This window comes from Mirounga leonina, unplaced genomic scaffold (genome assembly GCF_011800145.1).
Source record: "Mirounga leonina isolate KUSES-001 unplaced genomic scaffold, KU_Mleo_1.0 Mir_129, whole genome shotgun sequence".
Taxonomy (NCBI): Eukaryota; Metazoa; Chordata; class Mammalia; order Carnivora; family Phocidae; genus Mirounga; species Mirounga leonina.
In genome coordinates, this window is record NW_023270323.1 from 13,094,687 (window position 1) to 13,115,630 (window position 20,944).

Sequence of the window (20,944 nt, forward strand, 5' to 3'; positions counted from 1 at the left end):
ATATAATTAATCTTTCAGTTTTTTGTTTTGCCTGTTTTGTTTTATAGTTGTATCTTTAATGGAATTTTAATAAATTTACTTGGCATTATTTTAAGGCTAGTTAACATTTTTACAGGAAAATCCATGAAATACTAAGACTCTTTTTCCATCCATTGTTAGGAGATTTCTCAGTGGATGTTTACACATATTGCTGTTGTCCGTGACTTAGTAGACACACAATATAAGGAATATCAGGAGGTAAGAATTCATAACCACAATAAAGGTTTGTTTTGCATTCCTCAAGTGAGAAAGAACTCTGTTTCTCATAATACTTTTTTTACCTCTTTTAAGAGTAAGTTGCTGAACTGCATTCATCGTCAGATGATGTTTTTAATGATCCCTGCCAATGGTTACTTTGGTCATTGTTTTCAAGATAGAAAAATTTGAACTTTCTAGAGGCAGATGGCATTAAAAAAACAACAAACTGAAAATCAGCACAACTGAATCCCGTTGACATTAACTACTGACATATTGCTTGTGTTGTCCTAATAAATATTAAAATACAAGAAAATCCCTCTCTTTCAGACTTAACAAGGAGACTATGAAAATATGCATCAAAGTCTCTGAAAAGTCTCTTAAAATTCAAAAAAAATTTAAAGCCAAAATAATTTTTTATTGTAGGCACTTGGTGTTTATGTTGGTAAGAAATACATTCAGTGAAATCCTCTTGGTGAATTCATAATTGCTCAACAACTTATCCTAAATATTTTATTTCCCAAGTGGCTGACTTACTTAGATCTATCAAAGGTTTCTGACTGATAAACTGCTAATATTTTATGGGCATACATACACTAGCTAGTTGTTATAGGGGATTCACCCCCCCCCCCGCTGGAACACATAAGTACTACTGTGATATCATGTAATTTCAAGATTATTCATTCAGTAATCTTCACTATATAAAGAGATCTTTATTCTTAGATTGATATTATGTACATATAGTCCATGAACCATTAGATAAGGTAGTTATAATTTATAATCATCTGCTAAATTGCTATACATCTTGACATTTGTTAAATAGCAAGAAGTTACACTAGTTCAGAAATTTTCATTTAAGTACAATGGCTTAGATCTATCCCAGTGGTGAGTTGAAAATGGTTTTTCTTTTATTTTTTATATGAACATCAAGTTCTTTATCAGAGCTGCATGTTTATATCCTTTACTTAAAATCTTTGGAAATGTTACCAAGCTTACCAGTAAGCAAATATGCTGGCAATGTTTCTTGCTCTGATTTACTAGATCTTCTCCTGTCCGTGTTCTAGTACCTGTTTTATAACTTAGGGGTGGGAGGGGGAGAGTCATCCTTAAATTACCGTGTTTATCTATTGACTTACACTGGACTAACCATTTCAGTGTATTTTCATAAGTAGTATTACCAGCTGCTTGCTTCAGTGTTCCTTTGTCCTGGTGTACTACACCCTCTCCCTTTTACGTACCTGTCATTTACTTGGTGCTAAAGTAAACACTTGGGCCCCCCCAACAATCACACCTTCTCACAAAATCAGTAGGCTACTGTGACCGTAAATAAATATAATTTTACTTTCATAATATTGACTGAAATGATATGTACTGGTTTTGTTTCCAAATATTAACTTGGTTGTAAGTTATTTGTAGACTTTTGATTATTACTCCTGCTTTTGCTTGAAAACCAACCTGGACTCCCTCCCCTTAGCGTCAGCAAAATGCCCTGAAGTACGTGACGGAAGAGTGGTGCCAAATCGAGTACGAACTGTTGCGGGAGCGAGGGTTGTGGGGCCCCCCCATCGGCTCCCATCTAGACAAGTGGATGTTGGAGATGACAGAAGGGCCCTGCAGAATGAGGAAAAAAATGGTGCGAAATGATATGTTTTATAACCATTACCCTTATGTGCCAGAAACGGAGCAAGAGACAAATGTAGCGGTGAGTATGCAGAATTGAGTGTTTCTAATGACTCTTTCAAGTTTCTCTTCTTCTTGGCAGGCGTCAATTAAGGTCAATTACCTAAAATATCTAATTTAGGAAATTCACTAAGCTATATTAAATTCATCATGCAGGGTGGTGGTGGTGGTGGAATGCAGCAGGGAGACATGGAGCGAAGGGGTTTAGCTTCCAGGCTCTGGAGCCGGACTGGCAGGATTTAAACCCTGGCTCTGTCCCTTCACTAAGCTGGGTGACCGAGGACAGGCCATTGGGTCATCTTAGGTTCCTGTTTCCTGATGCCTAATGTGGAGAAAAAGAACAGTTCCATCTCAAAAGCTGTTAGGGTTAGGTTAATATTAGTGAAGCACTTAGTGCTTATTTTGTGCAAGACACTGTTCTGAGTGTTAAGCAAATAAATATTGGCATAAGCAATATTCTTTGAAGAAACACAGAAGAGGGCTAAAGAATAATAGCCTGAATATGTAGATCTTTCTGTGTATGTTAAGAAACTTCATCACTGATTCCACAGGTTTAAAACACAGCATTTGCCCATGAGTTTTTTTTTTTTTTTCTTCAGACAAGTCACCCTCCCCAAAGCCTTTATTCAGACTTTTGCACGTGACTAGAAAAATTTTGTCTAAGCTGTTGATGGTCCAGGAATCATGTTTTTAAGTTTAGGAAAATATACTCTCCCAGTAAAGCCACTACAAGTTTAAAAGAGAAAGCACAAGAGTATAAAATCTACTGAATTTAATTCTGAAAATCCTTACAACATTTCTTTTTTTTTTTTTTAAAGATTTTATTTATTTATTTGAGAGAGAGAGAGTGAGAAACAGCATGAGAGGGGAGAGGGTCAGAGGGAAAAGCAGGCTACCCGCTGAGCCGGGAGCTCTATGTGGGATGTGGGACTGGATCCCAGGACTCCGGGATCATGACCCAAGCTGAAGGCAGTCGGTTAACCAACTGAGCCACCCAGGCGCCCCTCCTTACAACATTTCTAAATAGTAATTCAACTTTCAGTGTCCCAATAATAATCCTTTGCCTCCAAAATGGAGAGTACTTTTGTCCTTAGAAAACTCATGTTTGTCATAGAAGCACAGCTTTGGGAGTTGAGAGGGGGTCTCACTGGTCATCTCATCCAGCCTCCTAATACTCTCATTTTAATGTTTAATCAATTACAGAGACATCATCAGTGAAGCATCTTACCTGTTTTGTGCCTTGTCTTTGAAATGCGTCTGTAGTCCACACTTACAGCACATCTCAGTTGGGACTGGCCACATTTCACATGGGCAGCAGCTGCCGCAATGGACCGGGGCAGCTCTAGAGAGTCCCTGATTCTTAGACCACTGTTCTGTGACTTCTTAAAAATCTATACTCCTTTTTGATAAACAAAGTTCTTACGTCTTCCTTTAATATCATTTAAATTTTTTGAGGTATCATTTAAAGTTTCTTAAAAATTAGTATTGTAACTTTTAAAAAATAGAGTCTGGAAAAGCATATTGTAAGATTCCCCCCCTTGCCAAGCATCTGACTGCGCCATGCTTCATTAAGACAGAAAGGTGACTATCTCTCTAGGGAACATATCCCACGCTTTGTTTCACTTTAGTGTTTAGCTGCCTCTAAAATAAATCTAGTATAAACTCCTGTACCCAGTTAGAAACCCAGATCACTACAAAGAATCATCCACTGAAGAACATTTTCGGTTTGTTCTTCTTGGATGTTTGGATAATAGGATTTTAGAATCTGTGAGGTCATAAAGTTCAAACACTTGCCCAGTATAGAAGTTTTGTTATATTTTATTTTAAAACTTTATTTCAAACCCTTCATGGGTTTGAAATTCTTTCACATTCTTGACTTTATATTTGATTCTGTCACCAATTGAAGAAACTAAGATTTATAAAAGAGGCTTGGAACATGGGTCTTCTAATAAATAGTTTGGATTCTATGATGTGGGGGCACTTTGCATTGTTCCCGTCTCTTTTTTTTCTGCCAAAACCCTGGCTCCCATTTATTTTGTGGTCAGCGATTTCACTTCTATCCTGATACTTCTTAGAGTATAGGTCTTAGAGCTGCTAATATATAGTTATTTAAGATTTTTCAAGATAGCTTCCTAAAGTTCACTTTTCTCAAAGCTATTCCATTCTGTCAAGAATGTCATAGTTGGTACAGCTGTAACTTAAAGCACCATAATTTCTGGTACTACTGCACTGTGGAAAAAAAAAATTAATCCACCCATACTTTGTAGCCTTTATCAGAACCTACTTTTGTCCGAGCAAACCAGTAATACAGTTTCTAATTCTTAACCTTTTTTCCCCAAATAAATACTTCAAGCCTGTAACAATTTGATAAAATATTTCTGAGTCAACAATCATATAAATTGAATCCATTCAAGAATACTAAAATACAAGATAAATATATATGCTCTCCTATATATGTGACCAACTCACTATTTTTATTTAACTGAGGCATATGCTTTTGAGTTTTTTTTTTAACTGAGGCATATTTTTTACTTACATAACCATAATATTTTTGTATTGTTTATTCCTTTCCTTCTTTATAACAGTGCCATTCACTTTATAAAAGTATATTTAAACTTCTGTATCAGATAAAAACAAAATAACCTATTCGGGGTTCACACTTACAACCTTAGTATTATTAGCATTTTACGTAAGCAAAAGCGTTCACCAGCCTGAAAAGTCTAAACAGACAGTCTCAGAAATAAGTATGTACCATATGGAACTTATTTTTTAACCAGATGGGTTACATATTGGGAAATACAAGGCAGTCAAGAAATGCTGGAGATACATTAACAAAAAAGGAAAGAGTGGGTGGGAAGGGGCGACAGTTACAGAATGTGGAATTTATGTGGCTTAGTTCATGCACGAGTCAAGGTTAATCTGCTATGATGAAATTTTCTGAATGACTGATTATTTTGGTCTTGCCAGTTCAAAATCCTTGTAAATTTGAAATGCCATTAAGTGTCCACTTTTATTTTATGGAATATGCAGTCTGGCAATGTTGATAGCAAAGAAAATTCCCAAAAGAAGAAGCAACTGCTATCCTACTGACTTCTATCATGAAATCAAAGAAGAGCCAGATACAAAGTGCAATGAGTGCAATACTATTTGGGAAAATATCCCAATTTTACAGATGAGGAATCAAAACCTAGAGAAAGGTCTAGTTGCAGCTCCTAAGTAGTAAAGTACCATATAATAAGTATATAGGATGACAGTTCCTTAGAAGTTGAGTCATTTTGAGAAAGAGCTTCCAACCTTTGATGGTTTTGTGACCTTATTGGTGGACGGTAAATTTCTTCCAGACAGAAACAATATACTACGTTTTGTCTCTCTAATGCTAACAGAGTATCAAGAACTTAATAAATGTTGAATGAATGGACTACCAGCACTCTTTCTTCCAAAATTACAGACTTTTTCCATTGCTTTCCCATTCAGCATTCTGTAGAATTTTCCTAATTCTGAAATTTTTCCACTAAAAAGGGCTAGAGCCAAATTACAAACTTTGGGCCTAAAGTTTATATAACTTGGCAGAGGGCTCTACGAGGAAAAAGGTATAAACTTATGAATATGAAATTACTTGAGCGCCTCTTTCCAAGGTTTTGAAAGGATCCCATGGGAAGTGAGGGCTGTTGAAGTTTTTAAGCTTTATTAACTTTATAGAAAATCCACCTCTACCCCGAACAAGATTCCAAATTTGTTTTGAGTTAGAGATCAATCACTTCTTCCATTTCTGTTCCCATAAATGTGTTGCCTTCCTTGCCTGTGTGTTTATAAAATAAAGTCAGTACTTTTTGCAATGTAAGAGCTATGTGCCAACCTAAAAATTGCTTTGGAAGCCTCTTCTTGCTAGGTAAAGGAGGCTTTATCTGAGCAAGGGCAATCGACTAATCTTTTGCCTTTGTAAGAATAATTACTGTTCCTAAGTGGCATTGAAATTTTTAGTTCTGTTGCTTAAGGTGAAAGAATACAGTGATGATTAAAAGTTATTTTCTTGTTTTAAAATCTTCAATGTGTTAGAAATGAATCGAGTGATTTTTTTTCTTTAGTCATTGAGGTTTTATTTCTTAAACCTTGATACTGTTACACATTGTATACAGGATAGCTTACCTATTCTAAGTTCTGAACTTTGTTTCTTGATTTTTAAATTAGATGTTTGTTTATAGAATATAGAATATATCTTTAGTGTCTCATTTGCTCAGACTTAAAAGCTTTGACAGTTTATCTACTAAAATTATTTTAATAAAAGCAAGAGTAATAATTTTTGTCATGAGAAAAGTTAGGTACATGTGGAAACTTACCTATTCTCACATGAAAATAATTCCTCTTTGCACAGCGACTTTCCCTGTGGGGTAATTTCCATAACTAAAACAGCTATGCTAAATTGCACTGTAATTCTGTATTTTGAGTGGTAATGTCAGTTGTAGATATTGTTAAAATGTGAGCCTTGGGTATGATGAAAATACAAAATCCAGTGGCTCTTAAGCAATGGTCTCATTATTCTGAATCCTACGGAAGGAGAATGAGATTCCATATTTTGCCATTAAAAAAAAGAAATCACACTTAGATACAAAAACCAGGTTTTGATTTTGTGATCCCCTTATTTTCACAAATTTATTTTCATGGAATAATAATCTCAAACAAATTTATTGTTTGCAAATACTATTGGGGTAAAAACCCCACTATCTACCTTTTAATTTGGGGCTGCTTGGGACAGAGGGGTAATTGACTTACTTGAAGGTTCCTTTTCTAATGAAGGGAGTCTCCTGTGGCTGCCTCCACAGATATTTTTTATGTAATATATAGATGTCATAGGACTCAAAGAAACTAAGCAACTCATTCAGGAAATTCCATTGCCAGCATTATAGAAAATTTTGAATAAAAAATGACTAGAGAATTATTTTCTAGAAATTCTGACTTTGAAAATTTAAGATTTCTGTGTAAACATAATTACAATAATTAGTTATAAAATTTTAAGTAAAAGAGAGCTATGATAATACTGAAATTATTGGTACAGCGTATCTCTTTACTGTGGGTTGAATGCTGTGCCTTGGAATAAAATAAGAGCCTCAGTCAGTGGATCAGTGGTAAATATGTATTAAACCAGCACTGTACCGTATGTTGCAGAGAAAATAAGGAGTATGCATGTCAGACCCTGCCCATATTCTGGTTGGGGGTAAATAGTGGATATTAAAGTTGCATTTGACAACAGTAATGGGTCCATTTTGCTATATTGGTCTATCACACATCCAGCAATCTATCTTGGGGTTTTTTTTTTTAATGAATTTCAGAGAAAGTTGCAGAATCAGTACCCTTCACTCCTTAACACTTCCACATGCATGTCATTAATTAGAGTTGAGTTTTTGTTTATAATTCTTTTTTTATTGACATAAATTTTACATACATTGAAATATACCCATCCTAAGTGTACCATCGTGTGTTCACATATTTGTATTTTATACTCGTATAGCCAAAACCTGTACCAAGTTAGAGAACATAGATGTATATTATAAAGATTATTCTTCATCACAGGTATGTTTTTAAAAGTTTGCTTTTAAAGAGAGACGTTTACTAAAACCATGTGAAGTATTTGAAAGTATGCCTAGTAGTCCAGTGTTTGTTTTGCTTGGGGAGAAAACATTTGTGAAATCATTTTGCCGATGCATGTTTACTGTGGGAAAAGTACTAGATGTCGTCTCCAGCTAAAACTGAAAAGGAAGAAAAATTGGAAGCAGTATCATTGTCTGTATGTAGCTATCTGTGCATGTTTACATGAGCCGCACACGACAGCTCAACAGAAGCTGCCCTCTTGTTAACTGAGATTTTATTCTAAGAATAAAATTTGAAGCAACCAGCTAATATTTTTTAAAGTACTTTTTACAAAAACTTTTGTCTGGAGGCTGATGACCCAGCCGCCCTTGTGCTTTCAGCCTTTCTGGGGTTATCGCTATGAAAGTAATGAAGTAGGCATTGGGCTTTTATGGGAGGATGTTTTTTCACTAATAAGCACCCTTTGATTTCTGTGGTATGGGGTATTGGAGATCATGGTGTAAACCAGTTGCTCCTGTTACAAAACAGATGTAGGGATAAGCCCAGCGAAAGGTAGGTGGAGGGCAACAGCTAGCGTTAGATTCTGTATCCAGTTTTCAGTTTTTTCCTTTTGAAGCTGTATAGAGTTGCCTGTCAATCATCCGTGACACTGGCCACCTGGGCTGAAGTTTTGTGTGAGATTTTTAAGTTAGTCCTGTTCAATAGCCTTGAGAGTTCTACTAGTGTATTTTCTACTTTAGAATTACTTTTGGTAATTAGAAAAAAATAATTGTGAGATGCTAAGTGATTATTTCAAACAACTTAGGATATCATAATAATTTTCTTTGAGTGTGTGCACCTTCCATATTTCATACAATCCTCACGAAAATTTTATTTTTGTGGTGTTCTTTATGTTGTTTTTTTCTGATGTATCTATACTTAATACCCTGTTTTCAGTCTGAGGTCCCAAGTAAACAGCCCGAGACACCTGATGATATCATTCCTCAAAAGGTAAAACACAAATTACCATAAGAGAATGCAAAATACTTGCAGTTTTCTTTGTTCTGTTTTTGGTTTTTTAGTGCATGGTAGGCTAGACTAACATAAAAGGTTGACTTTCAATTTGTTCTTCCTCTAAGTTCCTTAGAGTTAAAAAGTCGGTGTCATCCGTGCTGAGAGATGTTCTAGTCCTGGCTTTGTTCTAATTAGCTTCCTAGGGCCTGTGCGCTGCTCACTAACAGGCTGAGTATTCACTGCTCTCACCGTAAAATGTCTATTGCTTCACGTATAAACTAACAAGTTCTGACGCATGTTAGTAATGGGCAGCCTGACACCCTCAACTTTTTTCTTTTCATTTGCTCATTTAATTCTTCCAGATACTAAACTGTGTGTATCTTGAGAATGCAAGGAGTATCCTCTCTTAAAAATCATTTTTTCAATCAGAAGGAACAATGAAAACTAAGGTTATACATAGATCACTTTTTAAAATACAATTTTAACTTATTTTGTTTAAAAGTTTACAATTGTTTTCTTTTTCCAGAAAGATTCAGTACGTAATTCAGTTAAGAAAAAAAAAAAAAGGGAAAAAAAGGTAGTTCTTTAGAATGCAGAAATATACCTCAAAATATTTAGGGAAAAAAACATAGTTCCAAGTTGAAGTCAGTAACCAAGTAGATGTCTCACATCTATTAATTCATTGTCTTGCCCATCACTAACTATGCTTTCATCATTTTAAAAATGAACAGTTTTGAGTTGAAGATAACTGTTATAACTAACATCGAATTGGTATGGTACAAAGTTTACTACCTTTTCTTTCATTTAAAAATACTGCAATATTCTTATTAGTTTGCTCATCAGATTGGTCCTTCCATCATTGTAGTATCATTTTACCTCATTTTAATACTTTCCTATGTTATACATTTCAATTTCTATTTATTGCATATCATTCCTCAGTTAGCTTGCAGCTCTCTTGATTCCCTGACTCTGGACCTGAATTTAAAAGAAGGGTAGTATGACCTCAGTTAGGTAGCTTTTTATCTTGAAATAGATTCAATATTTCAGTCTAAATATTCCAACCAATTGGACACTTGTTTTCCACTTGAGTTGGAAGTTATTTGTTTAAAAAGGTCTTGCTCGAAATAAGCATGATTTTGGATAATACATATTGACTACTTGAGTTGAAGAGTAGGCCAACAGAGTATTTTTAATCAGGTATTTTTATAAATGGGAAAGTGAAATAATGTTTAAAAAGTGAAGGGGTTTTTTTTAGTTTATTTAGTTTAGAGAAAGAGAGAACATGTGTGTGAGCAGGGAGAGAGGCAGAGGAAAAGGGAGAGGGAGAGAATCTCAAGCAGACTCCCTGCTGAGCATGGAGCCCACCGCAGGACTCAATCTCTAGACCCATGAGATCATGACCTGAGCCCAAATCAAGAGTTGGAGGCTCACCCAACTGAGCCTCCCAGACACCCCTAAAATGGGGAGGTTTTAAAGCGTATTTCAAACCCCATCTTTTTTTTAAATTGTTAATCCAAAGTCTGGGTCTAATTCTGATTGAGGAACCTGTATACATACTAAATTTTCCTTATGGTTTTACAGTTTTGAGGGCATTTTAGACCTTATTTTTTTCATTATGTTATGGTTTTAAGAAAAAAAAAAAGTTTAGGTTAGCTAGAGACTGTATTTTTAGGATAAATATTAACTCTTAAAAAGAAATGCTCTTGTATTCTAGGCCAAAAATAGCAAATCTTTTCTGATGTTTCTAGGTAATAAACTTCTTTAAGATGGACTTATATATGTTCTTAATATACTCATTTAGTTAATATATTTAAGGAGCATATTATTTTACATAATAAACAACAAAGAGGTTTTAGCAAATTGAAGATACCAGCTTGGAGGAGCAGGCCAAGCAGAGAGCGCCATCGGGCCTGAAGCTGGTTGATTCCATGTTGGGTTAGAACTCGTGGAAGGTTTGGGCCATTTCTGGAGTTTTAGTGAGAACTGGGAATGTGGGGAAGAACAGTGCAGTTCTGAGTCTTTACCTCTAAGCACTGGCACAGAGGATTCCAACGGAATGGATGGGCTTTAGGCCTGACTACTTACTTTATGCGGGGTGGAAGCAAAGTTCCAGGCTCCACACAAACCAGACATCCTCTTGCAACTTGATGCTCCCCAACACTGGGTGTTCTCTTTACTGTTTAGGAAGGTTTTCTAATACATCAGTGAGGCCATGTCATACTAACATGAAGATGTTATTTGACTAGAGAAATAATGATTTATTTCTATTTCATGAAGAAAAACTGCTAATACTGGTTTTTTTTTTTTATATGTATGTTTTAAAAATCGGTGCAATTTAAAAACAGAGAAACTTAACCCAAAAGTCTGTGGATTTACTGCGTATAAATGCAGTCTGTTAAAAATCCCTTTAAAAAGGTAACACACAAAGAAGTCTTGATACCATACCTTCCTCCAGAAAGCTTATATTTTAATTCTTTAAAATAATTACCTGAGTCCTTTTCTTCCGTTACTTCTTAGAAACCAGCTCGATACAGAAGAGCCATAAGTTATGACAGTAAGGAATACTACATGCGACTAGCCTCTGGCAACCCAGCCATTGTCCAAGACGCCGTGGTAGAGAGTTCAGACGGTGAAGCTGCTCAGCAAGAACCAGAGCATGGTGAAGACACTATTGCTAAAGTCAAAGGTCAGCCGTCCTCTTTGTTTGAAGTACAAATCACTTTGCAGCATGTCCTGTATTGGGGTTTTTATGAAAATAGGAGCTACTGTAAGGCGTAGGGCCAACCGTATGGATGAAAGTGTCTGTGCATATTTCACAGTCTCACTCTTTTTAAGATGGATTTCTGTGCGAGAACTAAAGAGACTGGCTCGTTATTGCCTACAGATGGATAGAACGTGCCTTTTGGCTTGATAATGTTTTTATTGCATTTGGCAGGATTCTCAGTGACACCGGACATTTTAATCTAAGGCCCTGATAACTAAATAAATATTTTGTAAAATTAAAACAACAACTAAATGTGTGATTAGTGCATGTTAGACAACAGTTAAGAAATCATGGTCTTTCTTCCTGTGAGCCAAGACAGATTATTCCACATCTGTGCTTTACGATCTTAGTAAAACATACATGAGATGATGAATTGGACTTCTTGATTCTGTGCTTTTACATATGTGTGTGCCCTCTGCCCACGTCCTGCAGCTTCTCCATGATGTGGATCCTAACAAACCCCACCCAGCCTCGAAGACGCTGGTCAAATATCAAATTATCCTTCTCTGAAAATTTTTCCCACTCTCCTGTCCACAGATAGCATTTGCTCATATCATAGCAATTTCAGTGATTTTTCACTGCTTTATGTTTTCTAAATTATAAGCTTCTCAGAGGCAGAGATCATTTTTCTTCTCGCTTGATGTTTTGGCACATACCTAGCACAAAACGGGGGGGATTCAGTCAGTATTGAAAAGTAAATCAATCTATTGTTTTTTAACTCTTTCAAGCCTCTGATTCACGATACATTCAAAAGTCCTTGGCATATTCTATAAACAAAGCCTCAGAATGTAGATTAAGAACTTTAAATTAAAAATCAGTTTCAGATCCCATCAATTAAAAAATCGATAGTATATGATGTCAACATGTCAACAAAACACACCATCAAAAATTGTGATCCAGGGCGCCTGGGTGGCTCAGCCGGTTAAGCGTCTGCCTTTGGCTCAGGTCATGATCCCAGGGTCCTGGGATCGAACGCCGCATCGGGCTCCCTGCTCAGCGGGGAGCCTGCTTCTCCCTCCCCCACTCCCCCTGCTCGTGTTGCCTCTCTCGCTGTGTCTCTCTCTGTCAAATAAATAAATAAAATCTTTAAAAAAAAAAATTGTGATCCATTTCTCTTATTATTATAATTTTCCTCTTCTCTATAATTTTCCTCATGGTGACTGTGACTTATTAAGCATTTCCTAATTGATCTAACATTTTATAGACTCTTTGAAACTTTTAGTACTTGAGAGGGTTTATAGTCTTCTAATTTTCTTGACATTGTACCAGCAAAGTTACAGAAGTAGGTCCAATGCTGTTTCTTGAGTATAAGCTAAGGTATAATTCACAGAGTTAGATGACTTGTGTTTGGGTCATTAGCACTTCACTTGTCTTGGCCTCATTTTCCTAATCTCTACTGACATAAACCCACAAATTGGTGTCACTACTATGCTATGCAAGGTGTTATGGTAGACATAGAATTAGACGTTTTGATTTATTAAAAATAATGCAACGGTAGGGGTGCCTGGCTGGCTCATTTGGTAAACGTGACTCTTAATCCGGGGGTTGTGAGTTCAAGCCTCACATTAGGCATAGAGCTTACTTAAAAAAAAGTGCAACTGGGAGCTTTTCCCCCTCACAGATATTCTCAGCAGGACTTGATCTCTCTTGCTTATTTATTATACTCTTTCATATGTGAAAAGAGAGTTCTTCTTAAGGCAAAGCAGAACCTCTGATAACTCATGCTCAAAGGATAAGATTCTATGACTTAACTCTTTTCCAGAATTCTTAGAGCAACTATCATTGGTAGATGTAACGGGCCTTTTCTTGGAACAAGTAGAGAATATTAATTAAATATGGGGGTTAGAGTGTATTTTGAATGCTTCTCATACGTCGGCATCACATCAATTGATTTTGTCACCTCCTGTGATTATTCATAAAGTTATCAAAATGTAGACAGTAGAATGTTTCCTTAACCTGCAAGTTAAATGATCTGTCCCTGTATTTTAAAGAATTCTATTCTTTATGACATAAGTCTTGAAATAGTCCTCAGGGGCCCTCTAAGTAGGGGGGGGATCTCTTATAATCATATTTATAACTTTCTGTCTTTAATTTTGTTTCTGATAGTGGTTGATCATTTATTTATGGTATCCCCTTAATGACACCTGTCCATAAGCAGTACTGTCCTTACCATTAATTATGCTAAGCTCTGTTTATCATCATCTGACACTTATTTAGAATTTACTATTAAACAGGATGCTAAGCATGAATAATAACTCATTAAGTCCTCCACAACCTCCTAAGATAAATAGTATTTTTGTCCCATTTTTATAGATGAGAAAACAAGTTCAGAGAGGCAGATAATTGTCCAGGGTCACACAACTGTTTAACTATAGAGCCTCTGTCATTAACCACTGCACTGTGCTGCCTCCCTGTACCTTCCAGAGTTATCTCAATTTGGAAATGTGTAGGAGGGACTGCGGGAGCCCAGACTGCTTCCAAGTGGCCCCTGCAAGGTCACATGGCTCTCGTGGTTGTGATCCTATAGGTCTGGTCAAGCCTCCTCTGAAACGGTCTCGGTCCGCACCTGACGGAGGAGATGAGGAGAGCCAGGAGCAGCTACAGGACCAGATTGCCGAAGGCAGCTCTATAGAGGAGGAAGAGAAAACGGATAATGCCACCCTCCTCCGCCTCCTGGAGGAAGGAGAAAAGGTACTGTGCTTCTAAAGCGTAAGGGTTGCATTGAAGTAACTCGTTTGCATTTTATAACACTAACTGATAGGCTATTTACCAGGTGGCAGAAGATAAATATTTTACCCTCTGTAATGAAATACTGTGAATAGTAAGCAACCATTTGGATTCAGTACTCTACGTCTCTCCTTTTCAGGATTTTCTGACCTGGCTGAACACGCTAAACAGCCCAGAGTTTCATGAGATACAATATTAGCAGTTGATGTCTAGTTCACTCTATTACTATAGCCTTTATTAGGCCGTTCTTCTGGCCATCATTTTCTATTTCAAACCCATGCACACAACCCATTCATTCATCTGCCCTTGTACTATTTTTCTACACCTCCATAGTTCCATTAACCATCTACGAGCAGTTTCAGCCCGTCAGTACTGTCATCCTCAGGCTTGTATTTAAGCCCTGTTCTCCTTCACTCACAGAAGACTACCCTACCTTTCTGTTTCCCTGTGGACCTCCTACACCCTGCCAGCCTGCTCAGGCTCACTGCACTGGCTCCGCCTTAGAAGCCGAGGCCCCTGCAACGCTGTGTGCCCCGCAGTTCACTACATCCGTAACGCTCTTTCTTTGCTTTGCTCACTGTATTTTCTGCCAAAATGCACTTCTCTCCGTCACTCGCATAATCTCCATCCTAGGAACTCCCACTGGATACAGTCTCATTTCTCGAGCTCTCTTGAGTAAATAAAAGATAAATAAATGAAGGAATAAATTAATGCGTTGTATCACCTTTTTAAAACGATGTTCTTTTTGCCCCTCATATTGCGTCTTGATGTAACCCTTGAAATCTTACCCACGAAGATACAGTCAGAAATTAGGGGTTAATTTCAAAAATTCTGTTTGAATATACAGCTTAATTAATCTTGAATGAAAATATTTTTAAAAATCATATAATTATGGAGCGCCTGGGTGGCTCAGTTGTGACGCAGCTGCCTTCGGCTCAGGTCATGGTCCCAGGGCCCTGGGATCAAGCCCCACATCGGGCTCCTGCTTGGCGGGAAGCCTGCTTCTCCCTCTCCCCCTGCTTGTGTTCCCTCTCTCTCTGTGTCTCTCTCTGTCAAATAAATAAATTAATTAATTAATTAAAAATCATATAATTATAGAAGTACATTAGGCCTGAAGGAAGCACAAGAGAGGCTTCTGGAGTCTTGGGAATGTTCTGAATGCTGGCTGCATCATATTTTTAGCATTTGAAAATTCCTCAAGCTATACACTTAGAAAAAACATTTTTGTGTTTGTATATTACACTACAGTGGGATGATTTCTTAAAATATCAGTGTTTTTCCTATAACATTCTGCATTTTTATTATTCCAGTTAAACTTTTAATCTCATGAGTACAGATTTTGCTCTAATTGCTTTAAATTTGAATAGTGCAGGAAGTGTATTCAGACTGACATTTATTTGACATTTGTTTGGCTCTAGTTTAGTTGCTGATATTTTTTCCTTGACTCATGTTGAACTGAGCAAGCAAGAAATAATTTTTAGCAAGAAATAGTTTTTAAGGAAGAAAGAACTGAATCCTGCCTTTGGGAAAGAAAACAATACTTACATTGAAAGATTTAGCAACTCTTTCTTCCTATGAGGAAAATACAACTTCTGCCAGATTTGGCTTTGTACAAAGGCACAGCAGTCTGCCAGGCAAGCAGGACCCCAGGTGGGGAGCAAAGAGGGACAAATGCCACAGTCCCCGTCCAGGAGCTGTTGTGGAAAAAGACGAAATTGAGCAGTGTGGAAGGGACGACAACCAACAGTTCCTTACACGCTTACGTACATTATCTCAGTAACTCTCACAACAAGCCAGTGTATATCTGAAAATCACAAACGAAGACACAGAGGCCCAGAAAAGTCAAGAAACTTGGCTAAATCTACAACTAAGTGCCAGGATTGGGGATTCACTCAGTTTTGTTAGACTCAACAGACCTGTTTTCACTCTTGTCTCACAAAGGGCACAGTCCTAAGCTCCTGACGTATACTCTTCAATTCTCTTTTTTTTTTTCCTGCCAAGTTTATTGTGTTTGTCTCCTTCCTTATCTAATGTGTTCATTACTTCTAGAACCTAGTACACATGTCCCTGGCACACAGCGAGTAACCTGAATAGTGGGAGAAGTGGGGTGGATGGGTAGGTGTATGGATGTGAGTAAAATGGTTGTCTCCTTTTACTGAACTCAACCACAAATCAGACGGCAGTTTTAGCTGATTCTTTTTTAACATGCTTAAACTCCGGTTTCATATGCTTAGCTCAGGGGATGCCATAACAGTCTATACCTTGGTAAAACCCTGTTTGCCCATTAAATCCATATTTAAAAACATTTTGTTTCAGTTATCTCAAAAAAATTATCAGGGATTTTTTTTGGTTAACTTTATTAATGAACGTGTATGGTTTTCTTTATAGATTCAGCACATGTACCGCTGTGCTCGAGTCCAGGGCCTGGATACCAGTGAGGGGCTGCTGCTTTTTGGTAAAGAGCATTTTTATGTGATTGATGGATTTACAATGACAGCCACCAGGGAAATAAGAGATATTGAAACCTTACCTCCAAAGTAAGTAAATGAATGAAGAGACGCAAAGTACAGCTATCTTGAGAACAGCAGTCTATGTACATAGTTCTGTTTTAATCCAAAAATCGTGTTTGAAGTAATGTTATCTTTCCGTGTGTGTGTCATTAAATATTCACAAGGGTAATATGTTACTTCAAGGTAAGAAAACATTTGCCTTATTTATCAAAATGAAAATTAAGTAAAATTTATTGTTATGCATTAGTAGCATCAGACACCAAGTTCCTTATATTATAATCTGTGTATTTATAAACTTACTCAGAATTTGCAAGTTGTTGTTTTTAAATTTTAGCACAGACGCAGTTGTAGAGAAAATGCAGGTAACGACACAGTCCTCTAACGAATGGGAGAGTGTCCATGTCCTCTGAGTGCCCTCCAAACAGCGTGACTGAAGCACAGACAGGAACTGAGTTTTATCTTCCTTTTCCTCTGCCAGTCCTGTGATGGGATGATAGTGGGGAACAGAAACCCAGAACACTGACAAAGCCAGAAGGAAGACAGAAAGCTTGAGGCTTAGAAAGTCCACATGCTCTTCTCTCTTTAACATTTTGAACACCTAACACTGTCGGATATAGACACGGTCTCTGCGATCCATTCCTAGGACAGGTTTCAAATACTTCCTGTCAGCAACAGTCGGGCCCACATTATGACGTCCATGGGCCCCTTGCTCCGTATAAAAATATTAAAAATTATATTTTGTGACTGTGTTGCTTTAAAGATGAATATATTCATATTATACATTAAACCATTTTCTTCTACCAAAAAGTTCAATTTTTTTCTTCTGATTTAAAAAAAAATTAAAACATTTTCTCGGGCCCCTAAAAGCACTGTACCTGCTGTGCCTGGTAGATAAGTTGGCCCTGATAGTGGGATATTTTAAATTATGTTCATCAAACAGCGTTCTTTGTTTACTAAGTAGCGGATACATTTTTCTATTAAACACATTTTTTTTTTTTTTAGAACTCAGTATTTTGTTATATTGTTCCCTGCTCCTATTCATATGTTGAAAATAACACCCTTTGTTGAACAATGAATTTACCTCTTGCTGTTTTTTTGTTTATCTTTTTTTCTCTTGGCTGCCTATAGTATGCATGAGCCAATTATCCCTAGAGGAGCCAGGCAAGGCCCCAGTCAACTCAAGAGAACATGCAGCATTTTTGCGTATGAAGATATCAAGGAAGTACATAAAAGGAGGTATCTCCTGCAGGTGAGTTGATTTAGTAGTACTAAACACTTTGTCATCTTCCTTTTTTCAGAGGATTTATTATTTTAAAACTCATACTTGCCATGACAACCCTTTATAGGATCCACACTGTCCCTTACAGTATTTCCTTAGATGATTTTATGATAGGCAAACTCATGTCACATGGGTGCACAGCTCTGTGTAATACTTCTCTCTTTTTTTTAAGCACAGCCTAAAACTTGGGTAATATCTTTATTGTCCATCTTCCCCTATAGCATCCAGATCAACATAATTGTCTTTTATATAAAAATTGCATCTTCACTATAATTTTCCAATTATCGTTTTATAATTATCTTGCCATTATTCTGTTAAAGATTTTAGGAACAAAACTTAAGAGCACATTGGCTCTGTTTATTTTGTAATTTAATCTGCTGGGAATTCATGACTCTAAAAATGTTCTTTAAAAGTTAACTTCTTCAACATTGTAGATACTCATAGTGGAAAAGCTAATATATAACCTTGTTTGTGTTTTTCTTGTTTTTCTCTTTGATCATTTTTAGCCTATTGCTGTGGAGGTTTTCTCTGGAGATGGACGGAATTACCTCCTTGCTTTTCAGAAAGGAATTAGAAATAAAGTCTATCAAAGGTATTGTTTATTAGGAGTACTTGATAATGCTATCAGGGGAGGGGATGGAAGTGAAACTAGTACCAGATAAGCTAGCTTTTTAAAGTCTAGGATCTTGAGATCAGTGAATTAATGTCTTTGAAGAAAATGTTGGTTTCATTTTTACCAACCTCTTGAAACATGATTCTTCTAATTAGCTTTTAAAGTGATGCTTTTCTGTTGTGAAATACCATTTATCTTTCTGGTGACTGTAGTAGATGTCATCAAAAGCTACTTTTACCTTTGAGTCCTGTGTCTTTAAATGTAAAAGAATGAGGGAACTGTAGCTTAAAAAAATAATACTTCAGGTTCAAAATAGGCTTCTTTCCTATTTACCAAAAAAGAAGACAATGCCATTCCTTGCATCGCATACATTGCATTGAATGCAGATGAATATTTAGCTGTTAATCACTCTTAGAAATTACAGGAGACCTTCTCTGGCCTTGGAAGAGAGGTTGATATCTTCATCCTCAAAAAAGTAGCATAGTCAAATAAAGCAGTTAATCTAACCTAATCATATTATACTTTTGGTAAGCTATATTTAAAATTTGCCTTGTAAAAGAAAAAGCAGTATGTATACATGGTGCTCAAAAATATTTCTGTTGGATGTATGAATAATGAGACTTTTATGAACGGAGACTTTTATGAACTTTTATGAACGGATCACAGATATGAGAGACCTTCTCTTATTCTTTGAAGGGTGGTATAGATCCTTGCAAGCCCTCTACTAAGGGAAGTTTTGTATCTCACATTACTTCTGTGAGGAATGTCTGATGCCAAGCAACGTTGCTTATCATTGCGGTACAGTAATAGTACCTGTGAGCACAAGGTTGATGAGGGGGCTTCTTCAGACCAAGTGCCTGTGGATGATGATTGGTAATCCAAAACTCCTTTCGCATGTGGGAACAGCTAATAAAGTGACTGAAATTTTAGTTATCTATCTTATTCACTTCTAAAGGCGATGTTGTTTTCAACACTAGGAAACTATTTGCTCTTCATAATTAGCAGCTGTTACAAGGAGAGGAGTGTGTCTTTCTCTGAGAAATGTCTGTGTATGTGCCCAGTTCGGGGTCCACGTCTATTCTAAGAATTTTCCCATAACTCTCTTCTACCTTTAAGATATTTATGTTGACATTGTGAGCAACTCTGAAAAAGATGTAGAAGTGTCACATAAAGTTACCTTGGATGTATCTTCATTAGTTTAGTGTTGTCCCTGTTCCGTCACTGTTTAGCTATCATTGTTACTTGCTGTCATGTGAATATTTGGCCGTTAATCACTCTTCAGGACTTCATTAAGTTGACTCAGTTTCTGTGCATCAGTGTTGCAGGGCTTTTTCTTCCAGTAATATGACAGCATATTTAAAATCCAGAATGATAGATTTTGCTGTGGCCCTTCATACTTGGCTTTGGAAGCCATCATCTGACACTTTCTTATAACAGAGTATTCCAATTATTGTGTATTCCCTTAGCTTGCTGTTTATGGGGTAGTGGAGGGGTAAATGCAATAGCCGAGGTCTGCATGAATCATCCTTTCTGAGGCTCCCATTAGTTCCTGACTTTGATTTCATTTCCAATTTTATGCCATTTTTAAATTTTGCAGGTTTTTGGCTGTCGTGCCATCTCTTACTGACAGTTCAGAGTCAGTGTCTGGGCAACGACCGAACACAAGTGTGGAGCAAGGGTAGGTTGTTTGCTTCATGCATCATAGTTTAATAGTGAAATTAGGATGGTTTGCATCTGCACAGTATCATTTGATATTTTTAATGAGTGTTTTCCCTCCTAGTGGTTGCACAAAATGTTTTAAATGCTGAAAACTTAAAAGGAAAAAGACACGGTATGCATGACACTCCTGTCAGATCAGCACTCACGGTTTGATGGATTTCCTGGAGTTTTTTAAGCAGCATATGGTCCCGTTTGCATCATTGAGTTCATACTCTAAACACAGATTTTTATTCTGCTTCTTCTATGCAGTGTTGTATGTAACTGTTTCCCTCTGCATTTAAAAAATTCTTCAGATAGGTGCCTGGGTGGCTCAGTCGTTAAGCGTCAGCCTTTGGCTCAGGTCATGATCCCAGGGTCCTGGGATCGAGCCCCGCATCAGGCTCCCTGCTCAGCGGGAAGCCTGCTTCTCCCTCTCCCACTCCCCCTGCTTGTGTTCCTGTTCTCGCTCGCTCTCTGTCAAATAAGTAAATAAAATCTTCAAAAAAAATAAAATTCTTCAGAAATACTACTTTTACTTACTACCTATTCATGGTATGTATAAAGCATTCTCTTATTTTTGGATACTTCACATTTGTCAGGTTTCCCTGTTCTAATTGTGCAAGTGTGATTGCTCATTATTTTTTTAGGGTAAAATGTCCTTAGTAAAAAAAAGGTATAAATTTTAAGGCTTTTGATAAACAAAACCAACTTGATTTCCATAAAAATTATACATATCTATATTCCACCACTAGTGGATAAGTTACTTATCTCAGTAGATGCTTGTCCCCTTTTTATATTTATCTTTTCATTTTTACTGATTTTATGAGATGCTTTCTCAAGTTTTAAATGTGTATTTCTCT

The 20,944-nt window shown here is 36.8% G+C and overlaps 1 protein-coding gene across 7 annotated transcripts in view; it reads left to right on the forward strand.

The window, feature by feature from the left end:
- Nucleotides 1-20,944, forward strand: part of WDFY3 (WD repeat and FYVE domain containing 3) — a 262,976-nt gene that overhangs the window by 208,215 nt on the left and 33,817 nt on the right. For 5 of the 7 annotated variants that reach the window (XM_035004604.1, XM_035004605.1, XM_035004608.1 and 2 more), the window contains 9 exons: nt 160-237; nt 1,709-1,936; nt 8,437-8,490; nt 11,011-11,179; nt 13,785-13,948; nt 16,373-16,521; nt 17,623-17,743; nt 18,280-18,365; nt 19,984-20,064. In XM_035004604.1, the coding sequence (XP_034860495.1) occupies nt 160-237; nt 1,709-1,936; nt 8,437-8,490; nt 11,011-11,179; nt 13,785-13,948; nt 16,373-16,521; nt 17,623-17,743; nt 18,280-18,365; nt 19,984-20,064 (1,130 nt within the window). The remainder of the gene's footprint in view (nt 1-159; nt 238-1,708; nt 1,937-8,436; nt 8,491-11,010; nt 11,180-13,784; nt 13,949-16,372; nt 16,522-17,622; nt 17,744-18,279; nt 18,366-19,983; nt 20,065-20,944) is intronic. The other 2 variants (XM_035004607.1, XM_035004606.1) reach the window with 2 other exon arrangements.